The sequence below is a fragment of the Piliocolobus tephrosceles genome, chromosome 7 (assembly GCF_002776525.5).
Source record: "Piliocolobus tephrosceles isolate RC106 chromosome 7, ASM277652v3, whole genome shotgun sequence".
In the NCBI taxonomy this organism is placed as follows: domain Eukaryota; kingdom Metazoa; phylum Chordata; class Mammalia; order Primates; family Cercopithecidae; genus Piliocolobus; species Piliocolobus tephrosceles.
This window is the reverse complement of record NC_045440.1, coordinates 104,290,590-104,304,409: the sequence shown is the minus strand read 5'-3', so window position 1 is coordinate 104,304,409 and position 13,820 is coordinate 104,290,590. Positions and strand designations below refer to the sequence as shown.

The window sequence follows — 13,820 nt, the reverse complement described above, 5'->3', positions numbered from 1 at the left end:
TTTGAAAACCCTGGTCATTTGTTTCTTAAAATCATTGTTTTTAAGTGGAAAGACTCACCTGACTTAATGCAAGTCTCTTCCAGTGTTTGAGGCAGATCTCCAGAGAGCAACCATAGGTGGTAAAAAGCATTGTATTCAAAGGACAAAACACTTTTGTAGCTAAGAGAACTTTGAATATGAAAGTATGAATGTGGTGTAATACAGAGGTTGCTTTCCTAACCAAAATGTTCTTCTGATTTCAGGCCAGTAGTTTTATTTTATTTTTATTTTTTATTTATTTTGAGATGGAGTCTTGCTCTGTCATCCAGGCTGCAGTGCAGTGGTGCAACCTCGGCTCACTGCAACCTCTATCTCTCAGGCTCAAGCAGTTCTCCTGGCTCAGCCTCCCTAGTAGCTGGGATTACAGGTGCCCTGGCTGATTTTTGTATTTTTAGTAGCGACAGGTTTCACCATACTGATGAGGCTCACCTCAAGTGATCCTGCCACCCTAGCCTCCCAAAGTGCTGGGATTTCTGGCATGAACCACTGCGCCCGGCCTCAGGCCAGTATTTTTGAGTATCAGTTAATAATTGTAGGAAACATCATTTCAGGTTGACTTTTCTCCCCTTTAACCTTTCTTACAGCACAGTGCAATCTGGCCCTACTGCCACTTCATCTGGGTTATCTAGCTTGAGTTGTTAAAAAAAAAAAAAAATAGGGGAAGAAGTTGGGTTAAAACTGTTCACCTACCCACCATTGGAACATAATGAGTAAACACAAAGTTGGAGTTACTATTTAAAAGCATTTTTCAAATTTATATTTTGCATATAAATAGGTGCTATGTATACTCATACTTTGTTTTGTAAGAATGGATTTATTTGGAGTTTAGCTCAACTGAAAATTGATTTCACCTTGATTCCCAGAGTGTACTTGAACTTTAAAGGAAGCAGGGTAGTGAGAATGGGGTTTTGGGGTTTTTTTTTTTTTGTTTTAATGTTTACCTAATTCTACTACTAGAATTATTTTTCTCCCCCTTAACTGAAAACTTTAAAATTACACATTTATTGAGTCTTCCCATCCCCAACACAATGATCTAATTTTTTTTGCTTTAAAATCAGAGTGTAATGTTTAAAATCCTGATCAAATGACTCAGACTGTAGTAATGGTTTTAGACAATTTTATAGGATGACGTTTTAATTTTATCTGTTGTCTGGGATGATCTGTAATCATGTATCTTACTAGTCGAAAATGACGTCAGTGAGATTAAAGGTCTGCTCTTTAAGATGTGTAAGTCTCCTACCACTGTCTTTTTAAAATTTTTATTTATTTATTTTTTGAGACGGAGTCTCACTCTGTGGCCCAGGCTGGAGTGCAGTGGCACGATCTCGGCTCACTGCAAGCTCTGCCTCCCAGGTTCACGCCATTCTCCTGCCTCAGTCTCCCAAGTAGCTGGGACTACAGGCTCCTGCCACCGCGCCTGGCCAATTTTTTGTATTTTTTAGTAGAGACGGGGTTTCACCGCCTTAGCCAGCATAGTCTTGATCTCCTGACCATGTGATCTGCCCGCCTCGGGCTCCCAAAGTGCGGGGATTACAGGCATGAGCCACCGTGCCCGGCCCCTACACTGTCTTAATTTAGGAAAAATGAAACTTTCATTTTGAACAGTTTTTTTAATCTGTTGTGAGGTTTGCTTGAATTGTGTTCTTATAAATGAAGTTTATTTTGTTTTCTCTCTGGCATAGACTCCTTAAGTGTCTTACATTATTGGTTTCTGCTTTAGTCATTTCTCCAGAGTCCCAAAAGGTTCATCCCGTATGTTCTATTTTCATGTCATGAACACATGAAACTTCAGATGGAAAGCTTGCCAGCTCATTAGAAAATGTTCCTAAATATGAACGGTCATGCTGCACATTCATTGAAATCAGCATGTAAATAGATAACATTGTCAGGGACTGATACTCAATTGTATTGTCCTCAAATAATAAACTGAACACTAACTTCAGACAAAGTATTGCTGCCCAAAGCATTCTGCTTTAAACTACAAATTCATGTGCCAGCTGCATTCACAATTGTATTGACAGTGATTGGGCGTTAAAGTTGTATAACTTAAGGCTATAGTTTGTCCTTTAAAAAATGCAAGTTCTTTCAGTTTTGTAAATGTTTTATTCTCACTATATCTGTTTCTTTCTTCTTAAGTCTCTTTTGGAAAAGTTCTTGATCCCTAATGCTTCACAAGCAGAAAGCAAAGTCTTCTATTTGAAAATGAAAGGAGATTACTATCGTTACTTGGCTGAGGTTGCCGCTGGTGATGACAAGAAAGGTATGCTGTTTTTAAACCTGTTGGTTGAACTTGTATAAGATAACATAGTGAGGAAGAGTCTCTGAAGCGTAAATAATTCTTGACTTTTAATTGCTTAGAGTGCCGAATAAGGAGTAGCAGTGCTTTTTTTGTTTCTGTGAATATATATTTACTGCCTAATACTGGCATTCTAATATATATGCTTTCTGAAAAGCCAATTTTGTGCACAGGGATGTTTTTTCAAGATTTTAAGAAAGGTGACCAGCCTGAGCAACATCTCTCTCTACAAAAAATGTTTGGAAAATTAGCTGGGCATGGTGGTGCAAGTGCAAGCCTTTGGTCCCAGCTAATCTGGAGGCCGAAGTGGGAGGGATCACTTGGGTCTGGGAGATCAAGGCTGCAGTGAGCCCTGATTGTGCCACTGCACTCTACCCTGGGTGACAGACCCAGACCCTGTCTCAAGAAAAAAGAAATAGCGGTCACAGTGTAACCGAGGAGCAGTGCAAACTAGTTAATTTTTTAAAAATATAACAGTAATGAGATTATAAAGTTGTTTTATCTTGACATTGACCAATGACTAGTGTGTACCAGGAGAAAACTCCCTTTAAAAAAAAATTAAAGGGCCTTGTTCAATTAACCAATATTAAGCTGTTACAGGTTAATATTTCAAAGGATACGTGAGATATTAAAGGTTTGGTTTGAGGGGTGAAGATATAATGCACACTTTATCTCAGTACGTTTTGGTGTGTCTTATCCAGGGATTGTGGATCAGTCACAACAAGCATACCAAGAAGCTTTTGAAATCAGCAAAAAGGAAATGCAACCAACACATCCTATCAGACTGGGTCTGGCCCTTAACTTCTCTGTGTTCTATTATGAGATTCTGAACTCCCCAGAGAAAGCCTGCTCTCTTGCAAAGACAGTATGTATTTTACCTGTTACATAGAAATTTAGCAGTCTTTATTATTTGAGCACTGAAATGTAATGTACTATTTTTAAATCATAGGCTTTTGATGAAGCCATTGCTGAACTTGATACATTAAGTGAAGAGTCATACAAAGACAGCACGCTAATAATGCAATTACTGAGAGACAACTTGACAGTAAGTACATAACAGCATCATTTGTCATGAATGTGGTTGAAGAGGTTATGTTTTACTCTGAGGTTTTTTTTTTTTATTAAGTACATCTTTTAAAAAATTTTTTTCAACACAATTCATAGGCTGTCATAACTATCTTAGCTACTGTTAAAATCATATGAAGGAAAACTACAGAAACTGAAATATTAGACTAAGAACTAAAAAATATACACATTGATGTTACCTGTGTTACTAAAATTTGAATGTTAGTATCAAAAGTGTACTGAGGCTTTACATGTTTTACTTCCTTTAAGAATGATTTTCTTGCCCATTAAGTTGCCTCTGTATTTGTAAAGATAATGGTAGGGAATTAGTAACTTGAGTTATAAAATCCCAGGTGTCTACAGAATCCAAGTGGAAGTCTATTTTGCCTAGCTGCTTCTTTTAAATGACTTTATATGAAAGGTCGTGATTGTCCTTGGGATACTGCAGATGTATAAAAAGAAACAGTGTCACTCTCACACCAGAAACATCAACAGTAATTCCCTAATAATGTTTGAATATCTAAATAATACTTGAATTCCAATTGTCTCTCTTTTTTTAAGTTATTTGAATTGGGATTCAAATTCAGTCCACAGTGCAGTTGATTTGTATGTCTTGTTTCTTAGGTCTTCTCCTTTAGATAAATATTAGATTTGAAATTTTGAGGCTTAGGTGAAAAAATTATCAAGCATTTGCTGTGTTGTGTCAGGTAAAGAGGTAGGAATTGCAGATGATAATCTAGTATTACTGTTTTTTTGTTAGACTTTTAGGGCCATTTCTCTTGGGGATTATATAACCTCATTTTATACATTTCTCTTCCAGCTTTATTCTAGTCCACTGCCATTTTCTGTGAACTAGTTATATATTCTAGTGCTGAAAATCTTGAAGAGTTTTTTGAATAGCATTGTATACTTGTGTATTAAACCTAAAATTACTTAATTAGCGCAATTTGGAGCTACCTAGAGACTTTTCTGATACTTGAGTCAAGATAATAAGCTATAGTAAAGAATGAAAGAATCTTTTTTTTTTTTTTTTTTTTTTTTTTTGAGACGGAGTCTTGCTCTGTCGCCCAGGCTGGAGTGCAGTGGCCGGATCTCGGCTTACTGCAAGCTCCGCCTCCCGGGTTCACGCCATTCTCCTGCCTCAGCCTCCCGAGTAGCTGGGACTACAGGCGCCTGCCATCTCGCCTGGCTAATTTTTCTGTATTTTTTTAGTAGAGATGGGGTTTCACCGTGTTAGCCAGGATGGTCTCCATCTCCTGACCTCGTGATCCGCCCGTCTTGGCCTCCCAAAGTGCTGGGATTACAGGCTTGAGCCACTGCGCCCGGCCAAAAGAATCTTTATATCAAATGTTAAGAAGCACTTTGTTAACCAACTTTGGTATTAAGGATTTTTCTTTTCTAGTTGGAAGTGATGACATTTTTCAAGTGATGACCTGAGACCTAGATACTATGTTTTGTTCTCATCACTTTTTAAAAGGCCCTGATCTACTGTCTGCTTCCAACTGAATTTTGCTATCAGTATAGCATGAAGAACATATATTGCAATAAGAAAACCAGGGTTGGCCGGGTGCAGTGGCTCACGCCTGTAATCCCAGCACTTGGGGAGGCCGAGATAGGTGGATCACGAGGTCAGGGGTTCAAGAACAGCCTGGCCAAGATGGTGAAACCCCATCTCTACTAAAAATACAAAAATTAGCTAGGCATGGTGGCGGGTGCCTGTAATCCTAGCTACTCAGGAGGCTGAGGAAGAGGATTGCTTGAACCCAGGAGGTGGAGGTGCAGTGAGCTGAGATCATGCCACTACACTCTAGCCTGGGCAAAAGAGCGAGACTCCCTCAAAAAGAAAACCAGGGTTTTGATTCTAATTCTGTCATTACTTATATGTCTGCTTTGAGCCTTATTAGTGTCAGCTGTCACCATTATAGGTTGATAAGATCATTTATCTGTCAAGAAAAGAAATTATCCCAAAACTTAGCATTTCAGTCTGAATTTGGTTGACCAAGACTGTCAACACATTACTCTAGAAAAAGAGAAATATTTTGTATCAAATTTGCATGTTTATACAGAAAATTCAAAAATCCTTGAAAGTTGGAACAGGAAGAGAGACATTAGAAACAATTTGATCTTGCATTTACAAAACCCCTTGATTAACAGGAGGAACACACAGTTTCCAAGAGGTCATTTGGCTGTGTGACCTTGGAAGTAGTAGTCTCTTTTCCAGGCCAGAGATATATTTGCTTAGTAGATAAATGAAGCTAATGGATGATTTGGGGAATATAAAAATAATAAATAGGTGGATTTTCCCCCTTCCCCTCAGTATTCATGTGTAAGTCATATAAAATTTAAGATTGTCTTGAATCCTTTTGTAATTACCTCTGAAAATCCCTACAGAGTGGTTAAGACTTAAACGTTTTTAACATCGGAGCAGTTGGCATAAATAGAGTTCATAACCCTACCACCTATGGGACAACTTTCATTTTTACCTCTTAAAAGATTTGGTTGTAGTTTTTGTCCAGTATTTGTTTTGAATGATACGATAGGTTAGTGCAAAAGTAATTGAGGGTTTTGCCGTTTAACGTAATGGCAAGAGCCGCAATTACTTTTGCACCAACCTAATAAATATACAAAGGTTTGTTTTTCTAAGCTTGAAGTGTTAGAAAAGCTAGATTTGTAGTTTAGCTCAGAGTTGAGGCTGGTCCTTGAATTTCATGAGTCCATAGGATTCTGTTTGGAGTGTGAGTCACTCTAAGATCTACCAGGGGAGAGTAGTCAACCCTAGCTCCTTCAGCATGGGCCAAATTAGATGCTTCTGGATGCTGAGCCAAATTAGATGCTTCTGGTATAGTTGGACTTACCTTGGACGTCCATCTTTCATATTGGGGCTCTTTAGGTTCTGACACCTATTGATGCTTAGTTTTTAAAAAATAATTTAGGGGCCGGGTCGGTGGCTCACTTCTGTAATCCTACCACTTTGGGAGGCCGAGGCGGGTGGATTACGAGGTCAGATCAAGGCCATCCTGGCCAACATGGTGAAACCCTCTCTCCCCTAAAAATACAAAAATTAGCTGGGCATGGTGGCACACGCCTGTAGTTCCAGCTACTAAGGAGGCTGAGGCAGAAGAATCACTTGAACCTAGAGGTGGAGGGTTCATTTCCAGCCTGGTGACAGAGCAAGACTCCATCTCCAAAAAAAAAAAAAAAAAAAAGATTTCTTCTACTTTCTCTTCACCTTCTATGGATACCCAAAACTTTTCCTGTATCTGAAGATTATTTGAAGGCAACTCTGTGGTGTACTTACCCTGCTTATACAGTGGTTATAGAGAAAGTAAATTTGTGTATTGAGATGTTTTTGTATCTTGAAGGTAAGTGATGCTGCTATCTTTTTAAGAATGCTTTCCAACTAAAACGTTTGGGTATCTTGGCAACATATATACATATATGAAAACTTTGCGCGCCCCCCCCCCCCCCGAATCCCACTGAAACTTGCTGAAAAATCTTTCCTTCTTTTACCAGTTGTGGACATCGGATACCCAAGGAGACGAAGCTGAAGCAGGAGAAGGAGGGGAAAATTAACCGGCCTTCCAACTTTTGTCTGCCTCATTCTAAAATTTACACAGTAGACCATTTGTCATCCATGCTGTCCCACAAATAGTTTTTTGTTTACGATTTATGACAGGTTTATGTTACTTCTATTTGAATTTCTATATTTCCCATGTGGTTTTTATGTTTAATATTAGGGGAGTAGAGCCAGTTAACATTTAGGGAGTTACTGTTTTCATCTTGAGGTGGCCAATATGGGGATGTGGAATTTTTATACAAGTTATAAATGTTTGGCATAGTACTTTTGGTACATTGTGGCTTCACAAGGGCCAGTGTAAAACCGCTTCCATGTCTAAGCAAAGAAAACTGCCTACATATTGGTTTGTCCTGGTGGGGAATAAAAGGGAGCATTGGTTCCAGTCACAGGTGTAGTAATTGTGGGTACTTTAAGGTCTGGAGCACTTAGAAGGCTGTGGTAGAAACATACCCCATGGACACCACAGGTTAAACCATGTGTATCTGTGGAACACTCAATCTCAATGTGCACACCTTTGACTACAGCTGCAGAAGTGTTCCTTTAGACAAAGTTGTGACCCATTTTACTCTGGATAAGGGCAGAAACGGTTCACATTCCATTATTTGTAAAGTTACCTGCTGTTAGCTTTCATTATTTTTGCTACACTCATTTTATTTGTATTTAAATGTTTTAGGCAACCTAAGAACAAATGTAAAAGTAAAGATGCAGTAAAAATGAATTGCTTGGTATTCATTACTTCATGTATATCAAGCACAGCAGTAAAACAAAAACCCATGTATTTAACTTTTTTTTAGGTTTTTTGCTTTCGTGATTTTTTTTTTTTTTTTTTTTGATACTTGCCTAACATGCATGTGCTGTAAAAATAGTTAACAGGGAAATAACTTGAGATGATGGCTAGCTTTGTTTAATGTCTTATGAAATTTTCATGAACAAGCCAAGCATAATTGTTAAGAACACGTGTATTAAATTCATGTAAGTGGAATAAAAGTTTTATGAATGGACTTTTCAACTACTTTCTCTACAGCTTTTCATGTAAATTAGTCTTTTGGTTCTGAAACTTCTCTAAAGGAAATTGTACATTTTTTGAAATTTATTCCTTATTCCCTCTTGGCAGCTAATGGGCTTTTACCAAGTTTAAACACGAAATTTATCATAACGAAAATACTAATATAACTACTGTTTCCATGTCCCATGATCCCCTCTCTTCCTCTCCACCCTGAAAAAAAATGAGTTCCTATTTTTTCTGGGAGAGGGGGAGATTGATTGGAAAACAATATAATATGTTCCATTTAAAATTTTGGTCTATGGCATTTTCTAACTTAGGAAGCCACAATGTTCTTGGCCCATCATGACACTGGGTAGCATTAACTATAAGTTTTGTGCTTCCAAATCACTTTTTGGTTTTTAAGAATTCCTTGATAACTCTTACAGCCTGCCTTCGATTTTGATCCTTTATTCTACTTGTCAGGTGCACAAGATTACCTTCCTTTTTTAGCCTTCTGTCTTGTCACCAACCATTCCTACTTGGTGGCCATGTACTTGGGAAAAGGCCGCATGATCTTTCTGGCTCCACTCAATGTCTAAGGCACCCTGCTTCCTTTGCTTGCACCCCACAGACTATTTCCCTCATCCTATTTACTGCAGCAAATCTCTCCTTAGTTGATGAGATTGTGTTTATCTCCCTTTAAAACCCTACCTATCCTGAATGGTCTGTCATTGTCTGCCTTTAAAATCCTTCCTCTTTCTTCTTCCTCTCTTCTCTAAATAATGATGGGGCTAAGTTATACCCAAAGCTCACTTTAACAAAATATTTCCTCAGTACTTTGCAGAAAACACCAAACAAAAATGCCATTTTAAAAGAGGTGTATTTTTTCTTTTAGAATGTAAGCTCCTCAAGAGCAGGGACAATGTTTTCTGTATGTTCTATTGTGCCTAGTACACTGTAAATGCTCAATAAATATTGATGATGGGAGGCAGTGAGTCTTGATGATAAGGGTGAGAAACTGAAATCCTAAACACTGTTTTGTTGCTTGTTTTATTATGACCTCAGATTAAATTGGGAAACATTGGCCCTTTTGAATAATTGTCCCAAAAATTACATTCAAATAAAAGTGCAATGGAGACCTTGGGGTCTTTATTTCCAGGAGAAAAGATACCTTCTGCATCTAGGGCAACAATCCTTTTCACTCACAGCTCTTTATTTTACCTCACTCACTGACTTCTCCTGACCCCCAAGCCAAGGAGGTAAAATAATCATACATATATTTTAAGTCATATTTTTATAGCTAAGGGATGTCACGCTAGAGTGAAGAGATTTTTTTTTTTTTTTTGAGACAGTCTAGCTCTGTCACCCAGGCTTGAGTGCAGTGGTGCAATCTCGGCTCAGTGCAACCTCCGCCTCCTGGGTTCAAGCGATTCTCCTGCCTCAGCCTCCTGAGTAGCTGGGCATACAGGTGCCCACCACCGTACCCGGCTAATTTTTGTGTTATTAGTAGAGATGGGGTTTCACCATGTTGTCATGTTGTCGCGGCTGGTCTTGATTTCCCAACTTCAGGCAATCCGCCTGCCTCAACCTCCCAAAGTGCTGGGATTACAGGAATAAGATACCGTGCCCAGCAGAGATGCAATATTATTCAAGTAAATAAAACCTGAAACTTGGCGCATTTGCCAATTTAATGTGCATCAGTCATCTGAACTAGGGTGATTTTGGAATAATGAAAACACTTCATTAGTATTAACTAATGTTTTCTACATAGTAGCTCCCAATAGATTAAGGAAAATTTCCAACCCAAGATTTTTTGTCTTGGAATTTGAATAACGTGTTTGTAACTATCTCCTTGATTGTCCCAAATCGAGGCTTTATGTCTGCTTTTGTCAATTTAACATCCTAGTGCCAGGAAACTGGAAAATCTAAGGATTTTTTTGTGTGTAAAGTATTGAAATTTGTTTAAAACAGTCTCAACTCTTGCTCAGGCTGGGGTGCAGTGGCATGATCTCGGCTCACTGCAACCTTCACCTCCCAAGCTCAAGTGATTCTCCTGCCTCAGCCTCACAGGTAGCTGGGACTACAGACGTGTGCCACCACGCCTGGCTAATTATTTGTATTTCTAGTAGAGACAGGGTTTCACCGTGTTGACCATGATGGTCTTGATCTCCCGAACTTATGGTCCGCCCACCTCGGCCTCCCAAAGTGGTGGGATTACAGGCATGAGCCATAGCGCCCAGCCTGGTATGTTTTTTTTAAATTGGCCACTTGAGAGTTGTCCTTCAGAAAGTGGAGCAGCTGTGTGATTAGTAAAAACGATGGGCTTTCCTGCAGCTCTGGCTTACGGTCTTTGTTTTTCCAGTTAACAGCTGTTACTTCATGCTGTTAAAGTCAGAGGATGGGGGGAGTAAGAGAATATGTCCAGTGGCTTAATTTTAGGGCTCAATTTGTTCTATTTTTCCTGCAAAATAGTCACCAGTCTTGTCATGCTTCAGTGCATATTTTAAAATAAGTGAAAGCCAATTTGGAAGCTGCTATCGTAGATTATTTGTAGTCAGACTTCAAATGGAGAGTGAAACTGAGTGACTTTGAAAACTATCTGGTGCACTATGCTCAGTGACGGTCTTACACATTCCTCCAGGGGAAAGGTCAAGAGATAAATTTGGCTTTATTGTATTCTGTCATGTACCATATAGGAAATAATATGGTAGAACTGAAATATGTACAGTATTAGTGTGGTGGCTGAGATTCGCACTTGGAAAATAGACTTGGATTCTTTGCTAAGTGTGAAACTAATTACTTTTATGTGACTTGTAGCAGTCACAATCTCGATTGATTGTAGCTCCTTTTCAAAGTGGAGAGACCTGAATATAGATTTTAACAGGATGTCCAGCCTTGCCAGACAAGCAAGCATACATGTCTCTGGGATGCAGAAGCAGTTACAAGTTAATATATTTAAGCATACTGTTAACTAATCCTAGGTGATAACAGAGATGTGAATATTTGATCATACTTGAATTCATTCCTTGAAAGCCCAAGTCTAACTGGTCTTAATTGATTACTTCTTAGTATTCTGAATTTTAGAATTTAAAACCCTGTGAATCTTCAGTTGGTGCTTACATTTTCTAACATTGGATGTTTGCTTTGGCCAGTTCCTGTTCTGTGTGTTTTCTTACAAAGGCTTAGAGATTCATGTTTGAGTCAAGACTTGCAGAATGGGACCCAAATGGATATATAGCATGATCAAGATGCGGGGAATTAAGAACTTAACATGTGCTCGTAGGTTTGGGGGCTATGTGGGAGTATAAAAAGAAATAGGCTATGTCTAAACTCCCGAGGGGAACTTGTTTTATTGCCTCTTCTCAGCACTCAGTTTCAAAAAATCTGAATCTTTAGGTTGGTTGGAGCCCAGGAATATGCATTTTCTTAGCCAAGACTCCCATGGTTATTAATGATGTACAGTTGTCCATGCAGCTGATGTCTGTAGGGGGAGGAGGAACACAGATGGGAAAAATGCAAGACTACATTTTAAGCCAAAAAAAAGGCTTCTTTTTTGTTTTGTTTTTCTTTTCTAAGAGGGATCTCACTATGTTACCCAGTCTAGTCTGAAACTCTTGGCCTCATGCAGTCCTGCCTCAATCTCCCAAGTAGCTGGGATTACAGGTGTGCGCCACACCTGGCCAAAACAAAAAGGCTACTTGTAAAACAAAAAGTTTGTATTTGCTTAGCAGATCATGTTTCCCAAAATAAGACATTAAGAGGTTATGTATCAGAACAAATTTTTTTCACATTAATTACCCTGACTTAGTTTAGGAACAGATGCCATTTATAACTTTTACTGTGTTGAGGGAAACGTTGCCCACACACCTATAAAATGTGATTTTGTCAATTTTTTTAGTGAATGCTACTTGTATTTTTCTTACCTTAGGTCATATGTTGAAGTCAACTTGAGGTGAATGAGCAAACTTTAGAGTAAGTAACTCGCTGACCATTAAATGTAAGGAAAGCTCTCTTAAAATGGACACAGCACTAACTAGAAAGAAAAACACATGAACTCTGAGTCTTAAAGCTACAAATCTGACTGTAAAAATTGACACAGGTTGAAAAGACGGCTGAGACAACACAAACATAACAAGATTGTTACCATGAGTAGAGTTAGCAAAACTTCGTCTGTATTTACTGCCACTCCCCACTGTTGGCATTACTGCCTGAGCACCTCCTGTCAGATCAGTGGCAACGTTAGATTCTCATAGGAGCACGAACCCTATTGTGAACTGTACATGCAAAGGATTTAGGTTGCACACTCCTTATCAGAATCTAATGCCTGATATGTCCCTGTCTCCCATCACCTCCAGATGGGACTATAGTTTGCAGGAAAACAAGCTCGCGGCTCCCATTTAAGTGGGATAATTATTAAGTTGTATAGTTATTATATATTACGATGTAATAATAATAGAAATAAAGTACACAATAAATGTGCTTGAATCATCCTGAAACCAACCCCCATCCTGTCCGTAGAAAAATATGTCTTCCACCAAACTGGTCTCTAGTGTCAAAAATGTTGGTGACTGCTTTAGAGGAAATGAGTCACATTTAGTCCATATTGATTCAGTCCATATTGGTGAGGCCCTCCAGTTATACCCAATATATGGCCAACTCTTACGCTTTGTAGTATTTTTTCTCATCTTCCTTTGGGATTCTTCAAGGGTTCTGTATTTAACTGAATTGGGTTTTTGTAGGAAAAGTCTACTGACAACAGAATTGGAAGTACAGAATTTACGGTCTGTAAACAGTATATATCAAATATAAATATGGTTGTTGGCTTTTTTTTTCTTTCTTTCTCAGGATTTGCAAGAGAGGAGTACAGAAAGTCCTTTTTGGAGACCTTAGTCCCTTCTTAGAGGGTCTTTATATAAAGGGTCAAAGTTGAAGAGCCCAGATAATTGGAAATGAGAGATTTTCTTTGGAGAAAGCTTTCACGGGCCAGGCATTTCTCCCCATCATGTGCCCCCCTAGTGGAGGAGGGGAGAGGGTGCTCTTCTGGGAGCACAGACTTCTGGAATGTAACCCATGTGGCACAGAGGGTGATGCCAGGCTCTGGGGAAGTGTCAAGTCAGGAGATACTAGCTAGCTGGCTGTGCTGATGGCAGAATAGGGAGAAGTGACTGCTGTCAGAAATGGCCTATTCCCTCAAGGTTTGTGGAGGCCAAGAATGTGGATGTGTTCCCGGCAGGTCAGGATCAAGACAGTCTATAGCTATCTTAAAAGGAACTGAGCTTTTGAAGCAGTCTACGTGGGATGGACTGACTGAAACCAGAGTCAACCAGGAGCTGGTGGAGATGAATCTCTCGAGAGAATCAGCGAAATAATTAATCTCCAAATAATCCATAAGGAATTAATTTGAAAGGTGGCTTAAACGTCTGTTAGGGTCTAAGGAGACCAATGCCCAGTTTTTCTCGGTTCCAGACAAGTGAGACCTTTTCTGCCCCCACCTCACTGCAACCCCAGTGGAGTCGGCGCAGCCAGGGGGTGAAGGAGGAGTGGGCTAGGTAAAGATGTAGAGATGAATCTGACCACAGATCCTTTATACCCTGGACCACAAAAGGGAGAACTTGAACAGGAAATGCAGTTAGGGGTTTGGACTACTGCTTTGTGACTAATACATAGGACTAGATACTTTCATCCCCACATGTAAGACAGCTCACAGAAAAATGACAAGGTGGGTCTGCAAACGGAATGGAAGCATTGGCGCACCAAAACTTGATCTACAGAGCCATCTGAAACTATCAACAAATATGCTGATGAATATTAAGATTAAGAAGATGAAAGAATGGAAACCAAAGTTTAAAAAATCAGAC

At 39.1% G+C, this 13,820-nt stretch overlaps 1 protein-coding gene across 8 annotated transcripts in view; it reads left to right on the top strand.

The window, feature by feature from the left end:
* The window catches only part of YWHAZ (tyrosine 3-monooxygenase/tryptophan 5-monooxygenase activation protein zeta), a 36,666-nt gene extending 27,566 nt beyond the window's left edge, over positions 1-9,100 (top strand). For all 8 annotated transcript variants that reach the window (XM_023184006.1, XM_023184007.1, XM_023184003.1 and 5 more), the window contains 4 exons: positions 2,176-2,299; positions 3,037-3,200; positions 3,285-3,380; positions 6,914-9,100. In XM_023184006.1, coding sequence (XP_023039774.1) covers positions 2,176-2,299; positions 3,037-3,200; positions 3,285-3,380; positions 6,914-6,973 — 444 coding nt within the window. In that variant the 3' untranslated portion in view covers positions 6,974-9,100. The remainder of the gene's footprint in view (positions 1-2,175; positions 2,300-3,036; positions 3,201-3,284; positions 3,381-6,913) is intronic.
* The last annotated feature ends 4,720 nt before the right edge of the window (positions 9,101-13,820 follow it).